Source organism: Gallinula chloropus (genome assembly GCF_964237585.1).
Source record: "Gallinula chloropus genome assembly, chromosome: Z".
Lineage (NCBI taxonomy): Eukaryota > Metazoa > Chordata > Aves > Gruiformes > Rallidae > Gallinula > Gallinula chloropus.
The window spans coordinates 8,570,189-8,592,806 of record NC_140089.1 but is presented as its reverse complement, the minus strand read 5'-3'; the positions used below and the strand labels follow the sequence as shown (position 1 = coordinate 8,592,806).

The 22,618-nt window shown below is 38.6% G+C and overlaps 1 protein-coding gene across 1 annotated transcript in view; it reads left to right on the top strand.

Moving 5' to 3' along the window:
• The window catches only part of RASGRF2 (Ras protein specific guanine nucleotide releasing factor 2), a gene marked incomplete at both ends in the record, with an annotated part of 125,822 nt that overhangs the window by 63,482 nt on the left and 39,722 nt on the right, over window positions 1-22,618 (top strand). The window contains 8 exons of the mRNA XM_084278903.1: window positions 4,566-4,726; window positions 5,603-5,669; window positions 6,522-6,658; window positions 10,395-10,477; window positions 10,916-11,164; window positions 11,494-11,882; window positions 14,831-14,956; window positions 16,192-16,281. Coding sequence (XP_084135029.1) covers window positions 4,566-4,726; window positions 5,603-5,669; window positions 6,522-6,658; window positions 10,395-10,477; window positions 10,916-11,164; window positions 11,494-11,882; window positions 14,831-14,956; window positions 16,192-16,281 — 1,302 coding nt within the window. The remainder of the gene's footprint in view (window positions 1-4,565; window positions 4,727-5,602; window positions 5,670-6,521; window positions 6,659-10,394; window positions 10,478-10,915; window positions 11,165-11,493; window positions 11,883-14,830; window positions 14,957-16,191; window positions 16,282-22,618) is intronic.

The following is a 22,618-nucleotide window of genomic DNA, read 5'->3' as shown; positions in this document are numbered from 1 at the left end:
AGTTGAATGACAGCTTTGCCATATATTATATGTTTTACTTTTCTAAGAAGAGATTGATTCTGTTGCGCTATGCAAGTTGAGACCATAGGAACTATTTCTGGCAGTGCTTTGCAAAGTAGATTGTGGATTCCCCTTTAGGTTTCTTGGAGTCTGCTTTTCCGTGTCTCTTAGATACAAACTTTATTGTAAGGCACACTGTAAGTGATGGCAGACAAGTAAGGAACATTTTCTTCAAGTCTAAAGGAAACATAGGGTGTCTCAATCTGCAATCCAGGATTGACTGGTGTCCAGACAACTGGGCGTCTTGAAGCCTTTATAGAGTCAAAGAATCACAGAATCTTAGGGGTTGGAAGGGACCTCGAGAGATCATCGAGTCCAACCCCCCTGCCAGAGCAGCTCCCCAGCTCATATTGCACAGATAGGTGTCCAGATGGGTCTTGAATATCTCCAGAGAAGGAGACTCCACCACCTCCCTGGGCAGCCTGTCCCAGGGCTCTGTCACCCTCATTGGGAAAAAGTTCTTCCGCATGTTGGTGGGGAACTTCCTGTGCTCCAACTTGCAGCCATTGCCCCTTGTCCTGTCCCCACAGACCACTGAAAAGGGGCTGGGCATTTCTCCCCGCAGCCCATACTTAAGATATTTATAAACATTAATTGGGTCCCCCTTCAGTCTTCTTTTCTCCAGGCTGAACAGTCCCAGCTCACTCAGCCTTTCCTCGTAGGGGAGATGTTCCAGGCCCTTAATCATCTTCATAGCCCTTCTCTGGACTCTCTCCAGGAGATCCCTGTCTTTTTTATACCAGGGAGCCCAGAACTGGACACAATACTCCAGGTGTGGCCTGACCAGGTCAGAGTAGAGGGGGAGGCTCACCTCCTTAGACCTGCTGGCCACACTCCTCCTGATGCATCCCAGGATCCCATTGGCTCTCTGCTGGCTCATAGCCAACCAGGGCACACTGCTGGCTCATAGCCAACCTGTCATCAACCAGGACCCCCAGGTCCTTCTCCACTGAGCTCTTCTCCAGCAGGTCATCCCCCAGCCTGGACTGATACAAATGGTTGTTCCTCCCCAGCTGCAAGACTCTACTCTTGCTTTTGTTGAATTTCCTTAGGTTTCTCCCTGCCCAGCTCTCCAGCCTGTGCAGGTCTCTCTGGATGGCAGCGCAGTGTTCCTGCGTGTCAGCCACCCCTCCCAGCTTTGTATCATCGGGTACTTGCTGAGGGTGGATGCTATTCCCTCATCAAGGTCGTCAATGAAGATGTTAAACAGGACTGGACCCAACACCGAGCCCTGAGGAACACCGCTAGTCACAGGCCTCCAGTCAGATTCTGCTCCACTGATCGCAACCCTCTGGGCTCGGTCCAACAGCCAATTCTCAACCCACCTCACTGTCCACTCATCTATCCCGTGCTCTCTCAGCTTTGCTATCAGGATGTCATGGGAGACAGTTTCAAAGGCCTTGCTGAAGTCAAGGTAGATGACATCCACTGCTCTCTCTCCATCCACCCAGCCTGTCATGAGATCGTAGAAGGCTATGAGATTGGTCGAGCACGATCTCCCCTTGGTGAATCCATGCTGAGTACTCCTCATGACCTTCTTCTCTTCCAGTTTCTTGGTGATGGCATCCAGAAAACGCTGTTCCATAACCTTCCAGGGACAGAAGTGAGGCTGGCTGGCCTGTAGTTGCTAGGATCCTCCTTCTTGCCCTTTTTAAAGACTGGAGTGATATTGGCTATCCTCCAATCCTCAGGCACTTCTCCTGTCCGCCAAGACCTGTTGAAGATGATAGAGAGTGGCTCAGCAATCACTTCCGCCAGCTCCCTCAGCTGTGTGTCTCTAAAAACTCCATCTGATGTTCCTACTATGAATTTACCTCTATTGACAAATATATCACAATTATAAAATCATGGAATAGCTGAAGTTGGAAGGGACTTCTGGAAATTATCCAGTCCAATCTCACCTGCTCAAAGCAGCATCAGGTGGAGCAGGTTGCTCGGTAGCATATACAGTCAAGGTTGGTTTGTTTGCAAGTGTGGAGACTCCATGGACTCTCCAAATGAGCCACCTGTTCCCTTGCTTGACCATTCTTATGGTAAAATTAAAAGACCACCAAAATGCAGAAAGCCAAAGTGAATTTGTAAAGCAAGCAGTTACATGTAGACTAATTTATATATATGTATTTTTTTTTTAATACAACCCTTTTTATTTCTTGGATTGAAGAAAGGCTAATAGACTGTTCTGGCAGTATTGAAGTATTACCAACAGTGCTTAGGTCTGTAGCTGGATAAAAATTCTTGATATTACACTGACCGTCAAAACTATACTGTTAGCAATGTTCTAAAATTAACCTCACTTGCAACTGTACATTGGCCAGTCGTGACCATTTTTTTCCTTAAGAGGAAATCTGTAGTAGAAATCACGGTGGGCAAATGCCCAGCTTCATTAATCTCAAAAACTTGATGGGAATGCATGAGGTCATTGCTTGGCAACAGCCGTTCAGCACATGTAGAAGATGTATTTTTCTCTGTAAAATATTGTGTATGAAAGAGAGAATGTAGTCTCTCTTTTCTATGCTTTTTAAAAAAAAAATGTTTTGATTGACTTTATTAAACAATAACATTTCATCTCCATACAAGAATACCATTTAACCTTCAGCCCATTTTAGCAGAACAGAGTATGGTATTCCTGAAAGCATTCTAATGAAAATCAAAACAGTAAAATAAAAGCTACCTGTAAAGCTGTATCTGTAAATGTGTCATAGATACTATTATTCAAAGAAGCAAAGCAGAAATGAAGCACACAGGTTGAATATTGTTAACCTAAATGTGTAGAGGGAATTTCAGTAGAAAAATGATGCTGGGAATTTTGTGACTGGAGGTTGCTTGGGAATTGTTTTGTATGTACCCCTTGGCCTTGCAGTGGTACCTAGAGAGCAACTGGTGTAATATGGAAAAGTCACTGTTCCAGTACATGGGAATGATCTGCTTCCTCCCTTTCACAGTTGAGGAAGGTAGGCTGTTTTGTCCAGGGAAAATGTACAGCCACCAGTAAGTATTTATGGGCTCTGGTCAGAGTTTAGGTGAACCTAAAAGTGTTCCAGACCTTTGCGAATATCTACAGTGTAACTTTACTCCACTGTTTTGTTGCAGTGACACAAATCACATCTCACACGTTTAGTTCAAATGTGAGTTGGCTGTTGAAGAACACTGTTCAGTTGCACATTTACTGGTGTATATTTTTCTATTGCAGACAGTGTAAGTTTTGAATATACTAACAACTTACAGCTAATTAAATATACAGGGGGAGCTAAATGTAGAAAAATGTAGATAAACAGTAACTTTCTCAGTTACCTTAATTTATCTTGTTGATAGTTTAAGATTTTGTAGGTGAACTTGGAACAATTTTTTAATAATGTAAGAATTGCTAATCTAGTATTTCATGGATAATTCTTTCAGGCTTCCATTGTATCAAGATGCTGCCACTACTTTGAGCTTGATATATCTATACTAGTCCAATATCTTGTTGTGTCTGAAACAATGAGGCCAATTTCCATCCCCTCCTGGTGGATCTGCTGCTGTTACTTCCTTTGCATCTCACTGGTGCTTTTTTTGACCTTGCAGTAAGGTGTATCAGGGAGCCAAGTCAGCAACGTCTTTGTAGCATTAGTTTCCTGCTAGTTTAGCTCTATTAGCTAGCTAACGTTGGAATAAGATAGGAGCCAGTGTAAGGGTGATAGTAAGGATAGATGTGTGGGAATGAGATTAGGAGGTCTCTTGGCTGCCTTGTCTGGTAACAGCAAATTGTATCATAAAATCTTTCCCTTCAATATGTAGAGGAATTACGCTTCACCACCAAAATTAACTCCAGATCCAAATTTGGAAGTGATACACATGGTGGTATCAATCTGGAAAAGTTGGTCAGAGCCTGGCTTTGAGCTATGAAACGGCAAAGCAGCAAAGCTGTCCCCAGCCTGGAGTTCTGCAGAGCACAAATTCAGAGTTATGTAACCAGGTTCAATTTAGTTCAGAAGTGTTTTACTGGTAACACATTTCATATGAGCTGTGGAGCACTGAAAATTATGCAGTATAATCTAAGAAGAAACAGGCTTCATTTCCATCTCTCTTGCACACAGGCGCGCGAGCACACGCGCGCACACACGAAGTCTTCTCCGTCAAACCCTGTTCTTTTCATCCTCTGTCTCCTTCGCTTCTAAATAGTGTAACTTTTGCAAATAGAGCAGCTGCAAAAGCACGGATTGCTGTTCACCTTAATGTTCTGATCTGTGTGCTATTAGTAGGTTCAGGGTGTACAAGAATTTGCCCAAGGTGTAATAACACGTAAGTTTTAGCCTGAACTGTTCCCCCTTGAGTCAATTTATCATAAAAAACAAAGAGAACTTGTGCAAAAATTGCGTTTGACTTGTGCTTAAAAGATGATGTATATTATTAGTAATTAATAGAAGGAAAATTTGCATTAATTAAAATAATATTAAATATATTAGCACTTTAAAGACTGCTCACTGACTACTACCATAGTACAGTAACTTTTTCATCTTTATTATCAGGTTCCCTTATTCAGGTCCCTTCAGTTGAGAGGGGAAAACTTAGTAAAGTTCGCCTGGGATCTTTATCTTTGAAAAAAGAAGGAGAAAGGCAGTGCTTCTTATTCACAAAACATTTTTTAATTTGTACAAGAAGTTCAGGAGGAAAACTGCATCTTCTCAAGGTATGAACTTTACATTATGACATAACTGTTTTGTCTTCTCATGGCAAATAATAGAATTCAGCCAGACTTCTTACTAACTACAGGTTTTTTTCTAGATTCTTGTCATTCTAATAAACTGTGGGTGAGAAGCAAAACATTGGCACCTCTGTTTGTATAAACTAGCACTGAATGCAAGTCAATTTTCTTTGCATAAATCAGCCAGTGCAACCCTGTGGGATTACCAAAGAATATTTTCCAGACCTCTAATAAAATCGATTTTAAAAGTCTGTTTTCCAGAGTAATATATTCTTTTAAATTGAAAGCTCTTATAAGAACACTGTAGTTGTTGAGATTCAGGCTTTTATAGTGTTGGCTTGTGAATAAAGAGTTATTTGTAGTTCACAGAGTAGATTATGTTGAATCGAATTTTAATTTGACTAAGACATTTCTGAGAGGCTATTAACACTGTTCGTATGCTGCTCACTTTGCACCCACAAAGCAGTTCAAGTGTTTTGCAAGGTAAATAGCATATAACCAAACATTAAAAAAAGTCATGTATGTATTTGATTTAAATTCAGGAGAAGATTAAATTCTAGTTACCTTTTTTGACACTTGTGAAAAAGTATGTATGTCAGATAAATTATATGGTAAAAATGAAAGAAATTTTATATACATTTTAAGGATATTATTGATTTGTTGGATAAATGAAAAACATTATTTTTAATCTGCCTTGGTTTAGTTCTTGAAGAAAAATTGCATCATGAAATTGATGTATCTTCCTAAGAATTCTGAGTAATGCAAAATCTTAGTGTAAGGTATATCAGAGTTTAAAAATAACTGTAATGACAAATGAGAACAAATGTCAACATTTGTGAAAAATGTGCTTTATTTTCATAGACAGGCGGTGTTCTGTCTTTAATAGAGTGCACGCTGATTGAGGAGACAGACACGAGTGATGATGACTGTAAGTTCACTTCAGCTGTTTGTGGTAATTACAGTTTCTGCTTTCTTAAAATTGGTACCCTTTATTTATTTTTCATACGAGCAAATTGATGTGTTCTCCCCTTTTGTGAAACCAGAGGAATAAAGCATTAAACTGATTCAGTAGAATAGTTGTTTTAGTAATGGGCATGCTGACTTGAATAAGGGTTTGTTTTGTTATGTTTATTCTTGATGTTGACATCCCACATAGTATTTTTGAGTAGACTGGTTGAAGGAATATGACAAATTATTTGCTGACTTTTGTACACAACTTCACCCAGAGGATCTTGGAAAAGGAAAAGTACTCCTTAAAACAAGGAGAAGACATTTGGGTTTCTTAAATACATGGGGGTTGAGGGAGTTGTCAGAATTTGTGGAAAGTTTTTGTCTTGGACTCCCTACAGATTTTGACTGCAAGATTGTTCAAATGAAATAACAGAACACATTCCCCAGCCGATGTTATTGTTACTCACTTTGGCTTCCAGCCTGCAGTTTTAGGCAAGTTTTACACTTGAATTGTGAAAGTAGTTTCATTAATTTCAATGATACTACTAGTATGCTGAGAGTACATCAGTGCAGAGATGTTAAAAGGACTTGGGCCTTATTTAATATTTTTTAAAAGTAACATGTAGCAACTCTCAATGTTGCATGTTTGCAACATTTTTTGTGTTTCATATATGGGAACACCAAAATGAGTTTTGGATCCAGGATGGATTTGCTTTTTCTTAGAGGGTTCCTTTAAGGTAACTTCCATTTTAAAATGGACTATTATTTTCTTTGTGTTATTGTCTGAAGTCTCATATTTTGGCTTTTTTTCCCCCTTTTGTCTGTAAAGCAAAAGGTTCTGGACAGGTGTTTGGACACCTTGATTTCAAGCTTGTAGTTGAACCTACAGATGCGCCTCCCTTTACTGTAGTTCTCCTAGCCCCATCACGACAGGAGAAAGCAGCATGGACAAGTGATATAAGTCAGGTAGCTTAATACATTCTTTATCTTGTTTTCATTGGGATTTTGGTTTATTCTGTATTTCTGAAAACTAGACTGAGAAAAAGGTGTTGATTTCTTGAGGGCTGATTTGCTGTGATACGTATGAAAACCCCTTATTGTTACCTGTTTTCTTCAAAATTCTGTCTTTGTGTATGAGTCATAAGTGAAATGTGTTTCTCAATGAGAGAGATAGGATATACAATACAAAATTGTCAGTTGACAAACATAATACTAATGGCTGTCATTTTTATGTCTAAGGAGAGCCCACCCAGATAAGCATTTTGATTTAAGGGTAGCACTTGCTTGTTCATAACTTTCATACAGATCAAAAAACACCTGAGAGTCCTGAGAGTGAAAATGATACGTATCACAACAATAATCGTATCTCATGCAAGGAGAAAATAAAATATGCTCTGTTTTCCAGCAAAAAGAATACAGACAAGCTGCTATAAATAATTACCGTGTATTCCAACAGCGTGCAGGAATCTTTATTGTGAATGAAGAAAAATGGTATTTTAAAATAATTAAAAGTCAGGAATTAAAAAAAAAAAAGGTGCTTTTGGCTAAAAACATAGTAAACAGATTTTTATCAGGATCTGTTTGGGGAAAGAATTTGAATGCACTATGAAAAATCTTGACTCTGAATTAATCAAATCGCAATTAAGGGCATTGCTGTTTTGTTTCTGCATGCAACCAACAATTGTATAGATCTCTCACAGTTCCGAATTTGAGTCCTATCATCTACTAATTTAAAGAGAAATAGTTGATTAAACAAATATTGGTGTGGAATTTGGTGAGTTTCTCAAGTTTGCTGGCAGCATCTCCAGATGAAATACCATTATCATGAGTACAAAATGCATAAAAGTAACTATTCTGAGTTACTTTATTTTGGACTAACATTTTTGAAGGAATGAAAATATGAAGCTAAAAATCTCACGGTATGATAGGACCTGAAATTCATTGCCTAGCAATCCTGGTTGGAGTATTTTTTACAAAGGGATATAGACTATATTCCTCTGTAGACACATAAAAGTGTTAGAGTTATTTGGTAGTGAGGAAGACCATTTAAGAAATGACCCAGAACATGGGACAGGAATAAATCCATTTTTAGTCTAAATAATAATAAATTTAATAAATAATAATAAATTTAAACATGAAGTCGTCTGCAGTCCATGTAGACCAGAGGTCGTCTCCTCAAAAGCACTCCAAACAGTGCTGCTGTGTTGGTAGGGCAAGAGCTGCAATGCTCCACAGCTAGCTTGAAAGCTGTGAGCCTGTGAAGCTTTGCAAGGCAGAGGTTAACACAGCTATCTGCATGCAGCTGGGAGAGCAAAGGGTTGGCCTGACTGCCAGGGAAACAGTTAGAGGGTTTCTCCCTTAAAACCTCCGTGAGGAAGGGAAGATCTCCCAGCTTTTGAAGACAGGGGTATTCTGAAGAGGTAGGAGACCAACAAACAACAAGCATCTTTTAGTGAAAGCCTGAGAAAATAGAGATCTGTCAGCAATGCAAGGCTGAAAAAGCTTCTGTAGCTTTACAAGGGAAGGAAGCAAGAAGTGCTGAGGGGATAAACAGCAGCTTAAAAGAAAAAAAAAAGGAGTAGGAAGGGGCACAAGATGCTGTGTAGGCAGCACAGGTATTTGAGCACGAACTGGCATCATTGTTTACAAATAACAAGCAAGTCAATTGACTTAATGTTTATACTCCATCTAGAGAGGAAGGAAGAAGAGAACACAAGAAGCAAGTCGCCTGTCTTCTGCTAGGGAAAGAGAATTCGGGGTGAAATTTGTATAATGCATGAGAACTTGTAAACAATTGAGACCACAGGTCTCTTGAAAAGCAAACTGTGTTTCTGACTGAGCCCACTGCCAGCAGAAATGGTGCCATAAAAAATTACTGAATTGCCTGCCCAGAAGCATTTTTTCCTTTTTAACCATGGCTACAACCCTCAAGAACATAGGAACTATGCTAACAAAAAGGCCATATAAAAAGTAATTTTTAAAAAAAATACGTGTTGTCCCATGCAGGTGAAAAAAACAGGTGTACATATAGTTGTTACTCACAGCATTAGTTTTGGTGTCCAGAATTCTCCATCTTATTAAATTATACAAGCAGAAGACATATAAGTCATATTTACCTTTATGTTCCTGGTGGGGCTTCTTAAATTTCTATTCCCTTCATGCAAACCATACACTTCTTATGCAAAATGCATGGATTTTGATGATGCTGAAGAAGCCTCCCCTTTTCTACTTTGAGCTTCTTGTTCTTTGGCCCTAGATCCCCATTACATTCATTCTTTGAGCTACAATGATGGAGGTGATAAAAGCAGCAGTAAACCTATGCAGACCAAGGATATCAATGTTGAATTACCTCATGCAGTTTTATGATTGGTGCTAAGGGCTTCTTTGCATCATTTAAAAATAACATAGGGAAGTAATATATTTTTATTACATGTGTATTTCTTAGTGCTTTTAGGCAACAAATTGATAAAATCTTAATTGTTGCAACTGCATTTTTCAAATAATCAAATGCCTGAATACATACATTTAAAATACATACAGCTACAGAAATTGTATTTTAAATGTAAAGCTATGTAGATATTTTAACCTTGAAGAGGCCTCTGATTATCTTGTTTGACCAATGTAACATCAAGACTTATTTTGATATGAGATGTTGCAAAGCAAACAGACTATTTTTCTTCTTGAAGTCAAGGTAAATGTGTATTATAATATTGGAAGTTCCTGTTTATTCATGCAGAGAAATAGATTTTGTATATTTATACATGGCAAATAAGAAAAAAGAATTGAAAAGACAAGATTCCTGTAGTATTAGGTAGCAGGTACGTGTTGCATACCATACAAGCCTGATCCACTGGCATACTCTCTGCTGACTACCAAGAGCAAGGCTTGTGGTGCAGTGTCACCTTAACTACCTAAAAGTACAAACCAGAAGGTAATGATGTACAAGTAGCTTCAAGCTACCCTTGTGCACTGCCAGCACTGAGCTGCTTTGAGGCTTGAAGAATAGCTTATGGATCCTAGTTTGTGCACTTCTACTGGCCACAGGACAGCTGGGAATTCCTAATATAGTATGTGCTGCAACTGTACCCCAGAAGTGTCTTTGGAGATTCTAATACCTATCCCAAAACATTTATACAGGGTTTTGCAGGGAACTAATTGGGCAGCATCTTTATAGCTGTATTTCACAATAAGACCTCCACTTGAATTTGGATTTACAAATATGTTTGTAGAAATTGTTTCCATTTCTCTTTGGTCTTTTTACACAGTGTAAAAGTTAAGGTATTAGAGTGTCTGTTCATGTATAAAATATTCTAACTTCCTTGCAGTACTGATTTTTCAAGCTTAACATTCATGCAGAAAATGCTAGCAATGCTTAATTTTGTTCAGTTTCAAAGGAACTTCAAAAGAAATTTCACTTCCAACTCAAACTACTTAATCATGTGGAAAAAAGGATGCTGAGCCGAATACCCTGAGTGTGCTGATAAAGATGCATGGGTTTGCAGATGTGCGAATCAAAGGCAGAAGACTAGAGAAGCATGTCCACTCTAATTTTTGCATCAGTGCTTTTTATTTAAAAAAATCCCTTGTATCAGTCAGTCCATACCCTGTAAAAGCCATACTTTAAGCTTACAGCAGTATGAAAACTGTGGTAGTAGGTGCCCTTACCCAGTGTTTTAACAGTTTTCAATGTTTATTTTCACAGTGTATTGATAATATAAGGTGCAATGGTTTAATGACCATAGTGTTTGAAGAAAACTCTAAAGTCACAGTGCCACATATGATCAAGTAAGTGCAGCACTTTTTTACCCAATGAACAAAATAGTTTTTTTGGTTTTCTTTTTAAATAAGACATTTAACAACAAGAAAATGTGTATTTGGAAAATACCTTTCAAATTATTCTCCCTCCACTTCCATTGAATTGAATTAATTCTACATCCCAAAGCGTATAATTTCAAATCTCTTTCCTGAAATGGTATGATGACTCAAAACGCTGAAATCTCAGTTCACAGTATCAGACAGTATAGGATCACAGCTCAGATGCCATAGAATATAACTGAGGGGAAGTGGGTACCTCCACAGATTAAGAGTTTTCTTGCCTTGATGAAATACAAGAATGCATATATATTTGCTGCTTCTTTGTTGACAGGAGCAGCTGTGGTTGATGTCACATCTGTACTCTAATCACTCCTCGGTAAAATGTTCCAAATTCAATTTTTTGTACAGATCTGATGCTCGTCTTCATAGAGATGACATTGATATCTGCTTCAGCAAGACACTGAACTCCTGCAAAGTACCCCAGATCCGTTACGCCAGCGTCGAGCGCCTTCTGGAGAGGCTAACGGACTTGCGATTCCTAAGCATCGATTTCCTGAACACTTTCCTGCACACCTACCGCATCTTTACTACTGCAGCTGTTGTACTGGAAAAACTTTCAGACATATACAGACGGCCCTTCACTTCCATTCCAGTCAGGTGAGCTCTAGGGTTGTTCTCTTCTGTCATAGGTTTCTTACGGAGTTATCATGGTGTCACTTGTTAGGTTTTTGGGTTGTTTTTTTTTTTTTTTTTAACCATGATTTTCTATTATATAATTAATCTAACAAAGCTCATTTTTCCTTTATAAAGAGGATGTAAGTTTTTAGGTAAGTCTGTCTAACTGTCTGCCCAGGCTTTAAGGACTAAGTGTCAAACGTATTTTGTAGTACCAGACAGATTTGCACAAAATTTGTTTGTAAGAGTTTTCACTTAAATCTGTTTGGTGTTTGTTATCATCTGTTGCTTTTTTGGTTTCTTACTTTCAGGTCTTTGGAGTTATTCTTTGCTACCAGTCAGAACAACAGAGGAGAGTACCTGGCTGATGGGAAGTCACCACATCTGTGTCGCAAGTTTTCTTCTCCTCCTCCACTGTCACTCTCTAGAACTTCCTCACCTGTCAGAACCCGAAAACTGTCTTTGACTTCACCACTGAATTCAAGGATTGGTGCCCTTGACCTCTCTACTTCATCTGTGGTGAGCAGTCCTACCTCGACCTACAGCCCAGCCACCTCGCCACCACCAACGGGTAGCAAAGTACCGCTGGACCTTAGTAAAGGACCCTCCTCTCCGGAGCAAAGCCCTGGCTCCATAGAGGACAGCTTGGAGAACCCTCGTGTTGACCTCTGTAACAAGCTGAGGAGAAGCATTCGAAGAGGTATATATCCACAAATTACTGAATATTAATTTTCATAAACAGGATAATCCCTAAGGTAGGCTTGAGCTTTATCAGATTACTGCTGAGATATGGTTTCTCATGTAATTTTTTTTTCTCCTGATCGCTGTTAAGTTGTGTTGTGAAACCAAATATTCTGCTTCTACTTCTCTAGTAGAGACTGTGATGTGTTGTTCATTCATTTCAGCACAGTGTTAAGGAGAAAGGCAGAAGGAAATACTTGATGCTAGTTGTTTTCCTGAGGCGAAAGATTTTGGAGTTGTATGATCACTACAGGAAGTAAAATATTAACTTAAAAAGAAATAGGGATGTAATGACCTAACAGCTTCAACGTGTTTACATAATAGGGCTACTTTTCCAGAAAGATATAATTACTAATCAAGTTTATTTGGTGCACTTGGTACATTGGTGAGATTCATACTACCTGCTTCTCATCCATCCAGAAGGCAGATGTCTAAAATAGATTAATTGCTCCTGTTCAAATGCCTGTTCTCCTCTAAGGATTGTTTAAGGCACCTTGGAATAGGTACTACTTCCAGAAGTCTAAAGTTAATTGATGTAAACCTCACTGTGAGCATCTGGAGTAGGATTATTGTACATATAGATGGCAGAGAAAGAAAGTAGCTCTAATCTTACAGGATGCAACAAGTGTGTGCTTATTTCTCATTGCGCTTTCACGATGGACGGATGGTCTTCCCAATTGGAATAGAAATATTTTTTTTTTTTATTGTTACCTGAACAGAAGATAAGGAAATTTTGTTTTTGTTTTTTTTTTCTAAAATTCATGTTTAGAAATGGTCTTACATGATCTGGCTTAACAGTCTGAGAAATTTGAACTGTAAATCTGACCAAAATGTAGCTCACTTTTACTTGCAAGTACTGTAACACTGAAAATCAGTACAACCCAAGAGGAAAGAAGAAAAAGATTACCAAACAATGGTTGAAGCATTGTGTCTACTCATTACTGCTAAATTGAAATAAGTATTGGGGTAAGAAATCTGAAATCATATTATACAGAGAGATTGTATTTACAGAATGCAGTCTGTTGTTTAACAAAAAGTTTTTTTAACAGGCAAGTTAGGCACCTTAGCATCGTAGAACTCTATGCTTGCCTGTGCTTTAATGCATTCATAAAATGTTACTTGTCTGTTGTACATCAACATTATACTTCTGTGTGCTGGATATTCTTTATTAAATAGCTTGACAGAATATTTACTTACAGAAAATACAGTATTTAGTCTGTAGAGTTGGAGATTTTTTTCTTGTGCACTAATGCTACTATATTCAAATCAATGTGACAGCACAACATACCCTGAAATATAGTCCCTGCATTAAAATTAATTGTATAGACGCAGTCTTAGGTGTAGTGGTACTTAACCTCTTATTCTGGTCTGGTGTCATCACTGAGCGTTATTGCACATGTATTCAGGTTTTGCATTCCAGTCTGTCAAAGCTAGAAGTGTCATCTGGGCAGCATGAGGAACATTTGGAAATGGCAAGACCCTCATATAAATGCTAAATTGCTGTCTGTGCAGTGCCTCCAGTCCCTTTGGGGATCTCCTGCTGAACAGTTTGCACTGAGTTTGGAGGAATTTGCAGCTAGATAGTTCTGTTCTGCAGGGGAAAGACCTTTTGTCTCCAACTGCATATAGCATTCAGAGGAATCTGTATATTTCCTATCATACATAGTGCCTTTCTTTGTTTCTGAAGTTTTCTGGGTAAGGAGACCAGTTCTATTTAATCAGGAGCCACCACCCAAATACAGTTAATAGCATTGCTGTGGTACTTCCAGATATCCAAGAAAACAGCTATGGCTTCTCTAAATCTGAAATAACCATGCAAATTCTGTTCCCTAGGTCATAGTATCTTGGTGGTTGTTGTTGCTGTCCTTGAATGTTTTCCATTTGTATGGTGGAATTTCAACCTTCTTTGCTCACTTGCAAAGTTGTTTGCTTCCAATTTTTGTGTCTTTTCCCATCACTTTTGTTTACATATATATGTTTTATACATACAATGCTTATGCTGCCGGCACAGTTGCTATTCATATCAAATGTAGGATACATTTTAGCAGCTTATTTTGCCACATTTTGGAAGTAATATTCCTGCCATTCCTTTTTTATTTGTTGGATAGAAGAACTTGTCCATGGAATAATCAGCTCTCCAGTGCAGGCTTTGATTACGCATAATTATCCAACAAGGGTTATTTTCCCCAGCTTATATAAAACATATGAGTTCAAGTATCCTTATTGCATCTGTGTTTCACTGAATATTCTGCTGAATTAAAGTGCAGTCTTATCCAAGATATTTTTAAAACTGACAACTTGCTGTTTTTCACGGACTTCTTTGTTTATGAGCTTTTGCATGGCCATGTTGTTGGTATGAAACTTTGCCAGTCCTTTAACTCCATCCAGAGGATAATTATTGCTGCGTCTTCTAAATGCAGAAGTTTAAAATAGCAGCAGTGTTTAAAAAAACTATAAAGCACATGTTAAATATAAACAACTTTGTGTTAGATGACATACAGTTCTCTTAGGTACATATTGAGACACTGGTATTAAGTGCTATTAATTAATGGCCCTTTTTTCAACATTACCTTTCAGTGAAGCCACCTTTGATGTTTTTTATCAATGCTGTACAGTTCATATTGTTCAACAGTGATAATTTTTAGACTTTCTGTCTTTTGGTGTTTGTAAACTGAGAGTTGTGAATACCCACATGCTCCATAATCTCTGCAGAGGAACTCCATATTGAAGACAAACTCACCTGACTGCTTTAAAAAAGCATATCTTAAAGTCCCATACTATAGTTCCCTGTGACCTCATGATATTTTAAGAGAAAATTTATACTCTTTATATAAGTACAAGAGTTCTAAACAGTTCTAAACTATGAATGATCATTCCAGTATTAAAATTTATTCTCTTCTAAAGCAGCAGTTCTAGAATCTGTGTCAGTGGACCGGACAATTCCTGAAAGCACCTCAGCAGTAGATACCACAGAGCTTTCCCCATGTAGATCCCCTTCAACACCACGTCATCTCCGCTATCGTCAACCAGGAGGTGAGAACCTAATGTTTCTTACTTCAGTCAGTTGCTTTAACGAGTTTAAATACTGCAGCTGTAATCTTTGAAGGATGTTAGAAAAGAAAAATACTTGAATACTGTGTTGTGCTTGTGTTTTCCTTCTTTCTCAGGTATTAAAAAATAAAAAGGTGCTAGAATGTGAATTACACTGGTTAATTTGTATAGTAATAAGACTTGGAAGCGTATTGGGATTTTGGTATGATGAAGCAGATGTGTCCAAGTTCAAGACTAATACTGAATCAGTCATATTCTCTCAAAATTCTGAAGACCTTGACAGGTTTTTTTCAGCTACTAAGGGGGCATATTTCGGGCACCATATGTAATCGTGAAATACACAACACCCGTTATTGTCAAGGGGGAGTGACTGTGTCTGTTTCTTTGTATAACGGTGAACATTTACAGATGGTGTCACATTATTCGTTCCAAAATTTGAATAAACTGCTCAATTGAAGAGAGAAAGTGAGAGCTGGAGCTCCTCAAATAGCTCTCACGTGGCTCTTTGAAATCATTAGCAGAGCTGTGTGCTACGTCCATGAACGCTTAAAATGCTGCTGTCTCATGCAAGCCAGATTTCTAGGCAGTTATCTCTTGCCTGGGATCAGAACAACAAAAACACAGCAGAGTCTTCTCAACTGTTAATGAGTTGCTGAGACCATTCAGATTTAGACCAATAGTAATGTCTTACTGGGTACATTTATGGTGAGATGGCAAGATTTGGGATTTGGAACTGGGGTATGGTGCCTTACTATCTGAGTACTAATCAGAAGCAATATTTGCGTTGCTCCTTACAGACAAATTTGATAATTGTGCAAAACTGTGCTCATCCTAGGCATTGAGCTGGGAAAATATGTGAAAAAAAAAGTTATCAGAAGGTGGCTGATGTGCCTAGTTCTCTAATGTGTTTTTTTGTTTAGGTTAATTTTCTAGAACAACTTTTTTGTATTTTTTTTTTCCCTGTCTGGTTACTCCTCACCTTGGCAGTGTCTTAGACATTTTTTCCCATCACAAGATTAATTACACCAACCTGGAAATAAAATTTAAATCACAAATGCCATTGTTATATTCGTATTTCCCTTCATATAAAGTCTAGTCAATAAAAACATGTTCAAAAAGTATAAAAATTAGTGAAGATTTTAACTATTGCTTAACTTGAAAAAACATGAAAGGTGTGTAGAAGTTGTTAACTTGTTCTCTGTCTGTTCCCTTTACAGTGCAAACTGCTGACAACAGCCACTGTTCGGTTTCTCCTGCTTCTGCTTTTGCTATTGCTACAGCTGCAGCAGGGCACGGGAGTCCGCCAGGTGAGAGGATTGTGCTGTATGAAAGAGGCATAGCAATAAGATACCTAGGCCTCAAAAGGGAAGTATTTCTTAACTTCTGAATCCTAAACAACAACCAATCCCCTGCTTTAATCTGCCCGTGTTTTTAGTCTGGAATCCTGCCCTTTGTTTGGACATTGAAGTACAGCACCCATAGTTAATTGGAGACTTGGCTTCCTGTTATGTGGCCAGTATGAAAGTACTTGTAACTCATTTAATTGAAAGTGAAATTGACCCCTAAGAGTGACTAAGACAGACTGTTCAGGTACATCCACCCTGTTGCATTTCCTGCTGTGGCAGTTTGGAAATTTTGGCTGATGAAGTGGCACCTGGCACCAGAGTAAAATCACCCTGTAGGCTGTTTATTTACCACCCTGTATGGGGTGCTGCCAGCAACCATTATCACATCTACTTGAAAGAAGGAAAAGGATGAGGATGTATTCAGAAGTATCTTTTAGAATGAAAAATGAAACCTAACAAAAAAGGGCTGCACACCACATCTTCATGAAACTCATGTGAGTTTTGTGCCTTTGTTTAGTGGACTCTAAGGAAATTGCCAAACTATACAGTAAGAAAACCAATGATAGCTTTTTTTGATGCCTTAATTCAGCTTTGTATTTATTTCTCCATGCTTTCAGTTCATTATCTATTAGTTGAATTCTTGTATTCTGTCCTTAGTATTTGTAGTCCAGCCTATCACTCAATGACTAATATTTTACATGTATGTCATCTGCTAAACATCTCGATCATATCTTTCTTTTTTTTTTTTTTTCACTTAAAATTTAGGATTTTATTTTGAAAATGAGCCTTTTTTATATCCTAGGCTGGTATACATAAGAGCAGTTACACTTAAATGAACTATTGCAAGTGGAAAGCAGCTATGCTGTCTGCTGACTGGAGGGATTTAGTGCGACTTAAAATACTTGATCTAAGTTTCGAATCTGTCTATTTGAAGTGTGGCTGTTTAAGGTAGTTCTGCATAAGAGGTTATTCTCCTGGGTGATGGAAAAACAGTAAGAATATTCTGCAGCAAATCTGACAAAAGTGTGTGGTGAGGAGTCTCAGGAGACTGAGCTGGAGTGAGGCTGCCCACCTCTAATAGTTATGAAAAGTCAAGGCTGCAAACCACATCTTGAACAGCTGAATCAGCTGGTTTTTAACATGATGCAATTAGTCATGGTATAGATTGTATTAAAGTTTCGGAGTCATGCAGTTCAAATTTGGGTAGCTCAATTTTATTTCTACCCCATGTATGTGTTGCCATAATTATGTGGGGCTTTTAAACAACAGCTTTTTTCCCTAGTGGTCTCCTTTCTTGTTCACCACATGGGATGGAAATGATCTATCAGTGAATTATGTCTGGGTAGTGAATGAGATTTATGACTTTTTTATACTTTTCCAGTTGGTCCTTGGCCTCACTGCCACAGACATTCTGATGCATGCCATTTAATGTACTCCTACACGGAACATAAATAGAATGGCAGGTGAAATTCAGTGTTGATAAATACTAAATGATGCACATGAAGGAAAACAGTCTGAGCATACCTGGAAGGAGGGTGTCTCCACTGGGACCAAGATCTGAGTATTACAGTAGATAGTTCCATTAAAGGATCTAACGTACAGCAGCAGCCAGGAAGGTAAACAGGAGTTATTAGGAAAGGAACAAAAACCAAAGCAGATAAGACCATTATACGATCACAGTATAAATCCAGAATTTTCACACATATTGAAGACTGTTTACGGTTCTAATAGACCTGTTTGAGATGAGGGGTTGAGAAGGTTAGCACTTTACAATCAAGGATAAGTGGAAGTATGAAATGGCTTCTGTGCATTTGAATTTGGAGAAGAGATAACTTGGAGGTTTGATGAGAAAGGTGTGCGGAATCATGGATGTCATAGGGAGAGTCACTAGGCATTTGTTTTTTTCTGATGCATGAGTTAGGAGGTGTCAGATTAATTTAATCAGACTAAGTTTCAAAACAAACACCAGTTTGTGGGGTTTTGTGCAACAAAGATGTCCTGTGAGATTCTGCTGAGGAACATTGTGAAGGAAAAAGCCTGACCCAAGTTTGAAAAGTGGTCAACTACCTGCAAGTGAGAGGTGTTAGTAGTTATTAGTCTGGAAATCTAGAACAGTTTCAGGAGCTGAAACCAGTTGGAGGTTATAGGAGAGTATTAGGAGGTAAGAGTGAACTGTGTGTCTTCTGTTCTCACTGTTCCTTGAAGCCTTCTGGCTCCTGGCCATTTTGTTTTGGTCTTTTTTCCCAGGGTATGATCTCTTAGCTCTTCTCAATGTTCCATTGTCCAGTTCTGGCTGCTCAGGGATGCATTGAGGCAAGCAGGTTCACAGGCTCATGGGCAAGCCCTGTAGTCACACACACTCTACCAGAGCCAGACATAAAGAATATTTAATCATCTCCTGTGGAGAGTGCTGGCGATAATGTTTTGCAATTGCTGTCACCATGCATTGATAACTGTATATGCTGATAAGTGTGTAAAGCTCTGGGCAGTTCTCCCAGAGTGTATGGAGTGGCTTTTCTTATAGAACTGGGGGAACACTACGTCACTGTTGTCTGCAGGCTTCATGACTGCAAGTGGCTTGATGGGAAGCTGAAGCTGAAACACTTTTCAGTACTTCGGTCTGCTTTAGATACTGGTTTGCTTCCCCCTTTGTGTGCAGTCTGAGTGCAGTGCACATTGGCAGCGTTTCCAGTCTGCACCATCACAGCAGGTGATTGGATGCTGTGCTTCGGGGAGATTGATAATGTTTTCAGAGCACCTTCATCTATTGGGTTCACTTTTTATCTTGGTGCATTGGCACATATGGAGCAAGCAGGGCCTTAAGAACACCTCATGCTTTGGTTGCCCCTCTCCAACATATACTACAGTAGTTCATGAGCTGCTGAAAAGAAGGTACAGGGCACAATGGCATTGCTGTACAGCATGGAGCCTATGGAACCTATCTCTGAACCAGGATGGCTCAGATAGTTATGCCCTTCGGTAGTTTTTTTTAACTCAGTGATTTTTTTTTCTTAATTACAGTTATTTTACAGGTAGCTGCCAAGCTGTACTACTTGCCTTTTTGTTTAGTCAATCAGTTTAGTTAAATATTAATCCTTGCATATTTCAAACATTTTTTTGTCTATTTTTTCAAAAAAAACCTCACATATTACTTGTTTATTTTAACAGCATGATGAAGATAAATACAAAGTCAAAACACAGAAAGTTAAATAAGGCTCCCCCATGTGCAGAGCTTGGTGCCTGCATGGATGGTAACATGCACACTAAGGATAAACAAACCACGTTGTGTCTTCTAAGATTCTGTGATTTTACATGTCCTTTCTCTTTTGAGGGATGTGAAGGATGCTGGATGGCTCACGACTTGCTGCAGTTGTAGTGCCCTGTCACCATTAATAGCTTGTTGCATGACTTAATTCTTTTCCCAGTTTATGGAAATAGTATAATAATGCTAGCATACTCCGTCATAGGAGTGGATGGGTCAAATCATCTTTATTCTCCAGTCTTCTACAGCTTTACTCCATGGCAATAAAGTTCATTCTTCAGCGAGGGAAGAGAACAGTTATGCAAGCATCCTTCTCCAGAACAGTGAAAGATACTTAGTTTTTAATTACTGCATGCAAACTAGTATAAACTCAAATTGTTGTTACAGGGACACATATTTTTTATTTATTCTGAATTGTTATCTCCCTTCTCATGACTCTTTGTCATTGCTTGTAGCACTTCTTTTCACAAGCATGCTTCTTGGAGTAGTAGATAAGACCTGAGTAATCACAAACACGTCTGCTCAGAGGCGTCAGCTACATGAGCTGTTTCTTTACCCCCCATTCATATTCTTATAGAGAATTGGCTCTTGATTTCTCCTTGAATCACTGGCAGCTTCCAATAGTAATGCAGAGATTATCTAGCAGCTCTGCTGCAACGTCTGTCTTAAGTTATGGAAAAGTTCCTACAAAAAATGTACTGCTAATGGTCTCATCATCATAATGACTATTTTCTAATCTCTTCTTTTGGTTTTGCAGTGAGAGTTTGGTAGTCCTTTTAGTGGAACTCCAGGGAGCTGCAGTAAGCCCTATATCTCTTGGGGAGTGATTTCCTTCTCTCAGAGTCTGTCACACAGCCCCTGTCAAAAAAAGGAGTGAGACTGTAATGTGGGAGAGGAGCCTCCTGCCAAAATACTCACCCATCATTTGTAGTTTTGCTGCAAAAAGCCTACAGATGTTACAGGAATAAGTAGTATAATCTCTCCAGCACCCATACAAGTCCTAGCACTAGAGAAAAAACTATTCATATGGAAAGTATTTCTCTGTGGCTTCAGGTACTTGCAAATTGCCGTTTTATCTTTGCATAATTCTTTCAAATACGTTATTACTTTTTTTTCCTCTAACTTTTTATTTATGTCTGTTGTGCACAGAATTAGTGCTATCTCAGGATCAGTAAGATAGCACACACTGATCTTTAAAAAAGAACATCTTCTGGTGTTCATTCACTGAAACTGCTCTGCGTGCAGGTCTTCCTACTTGTTAATTAACACTAATAAACTATGAAGGTGTTCTGTGTGACTAGAAGAGATTCAAGCTTTACTTAAAATCTCTGAATAGTTGAATGGTTGGAGCCAAATTAGCAAAATTTACAAAAAACTGTGGGTTTTTTGTAAACAATAAATAAAGTAATAGATACTTATGTAAGCTTAGCAAATGGATGAATTTCTTCTCCACTAAGACTAACACAATTTGAAGAAAAATAGTTAAATTGATTATTTTATTTTAAAACCGTTCCACTAAGCAAGGAGATGGTTTTGAGAAAAATGTTAATTCAAGATCTAAACAGATCTTGCATAGTCTATTTTTTTTTAATATTCTCAGTAGGATACTGAAAGAGCTTTGAGAAGCTTATTTCTTCCTCCACTCAAAACTAGAGACCAAAAATCTCCCGACATGGAAAATAAATGTTAGACAAGAAGCGAGTATTTAAATCCAAACAAATGGGTTGTTCCCTCATGAACATAGCAGCTTTATTTCCACAGCTCTGTCATCTGATTTTGAGCTGGGTACATCAGTATTTCCAGCATGCTGCATGCTTCAGAGCTGCCTTCCTCCTCCTACAGCATGCCGATCCACGCTGTAGAGAATGTACCATTTTTCACAAGAACAAGGTGACATATTATGGGAGAAGATGAGAGTGGGATGGAAGCTTGTGGCTGGCAGGAGGGCCTGGCTTCTTGTATAAGCATTTGTTTTTTTAAAACACATGTGAAAGGGAGAGGAGAGAGTGAGAAAGAAATAGGGGGGAAAAAAAGTCTTTGGGGGAGTATCTATGACAAATATGATTTACATGTAAGAAAATCTGCCCAGTGCTATCAAAGAGGAAAGACGGTTTTATTCTCTCTGATTTTAGTGATTTAAAAGAGCAATTAAAATAACAGCTTGAAACTTTGAAGTTTTTCATAAAAATTAATTGCTTGTGCGCTATCCCTTCAATTAATTGCCTGCCCATATCTCTGGTGCTAAATTTCTTTGACTTATTTACCTCGGTATTGTTCAGGAGAGACAGTGTTTCCTAAAGCTTCTGTGTTTTGCTGCTTGTACCCTATCAAAGAACATTTCAAAAGATCTGTCAGTCAGCCTGCAAATCCTTTCTTTTGTAGTGGAAGTACAAACAGCTCCATCTCTCTTCACATATCCACTCTGGTGGTTCAGAGAAGCAATCTTAATCTAAATTGCCCTTGGTTTTAGTCTAGCAAAACTGATCAGCTTGTTTACCAGACCATTTTCTGGTATCATCTGCTTTTCCATAGCTCTTACAATCTGTCTGCAGAAGTGATCAGGCAGTCCTTTGCAGCTGCAGCGGATTCTCAGCAAAGCAAGAACAAAACCTGCTTCATTAATCTGCTAGATGCAGCTGCTGAATGCAAGCTGTATCTTCCTTCAGAGCAATTCAGTATGCCAGGCACCGAAAAGTACCTCCTGGTGCCACTTGCATGCCCCACCACTGAGTAGTCTCTGCTGTTGGCAATGGATCTAAACCAGCCTGTGAGTTCTGGATGGATGGTCTCGCAGTTGTGTCACTGGGTACAGAGGGGTCAAGTTTCTTTCCAACTCTCACACTTTGTGTAAAAACTTAGTTATATGCTACTTTCCACTGATTATCACTTACACATTAGCGCATTTATTATATCCATTAATTACCATTAATGATGGAAAAAAGGTAGAGAGAAATATGTCATCCCTTTGCAGTATAAATGTCTGATTTATTTTGACTTGGATATTTTTGTATTTGTGATCACAGCCTGGGATAAAAC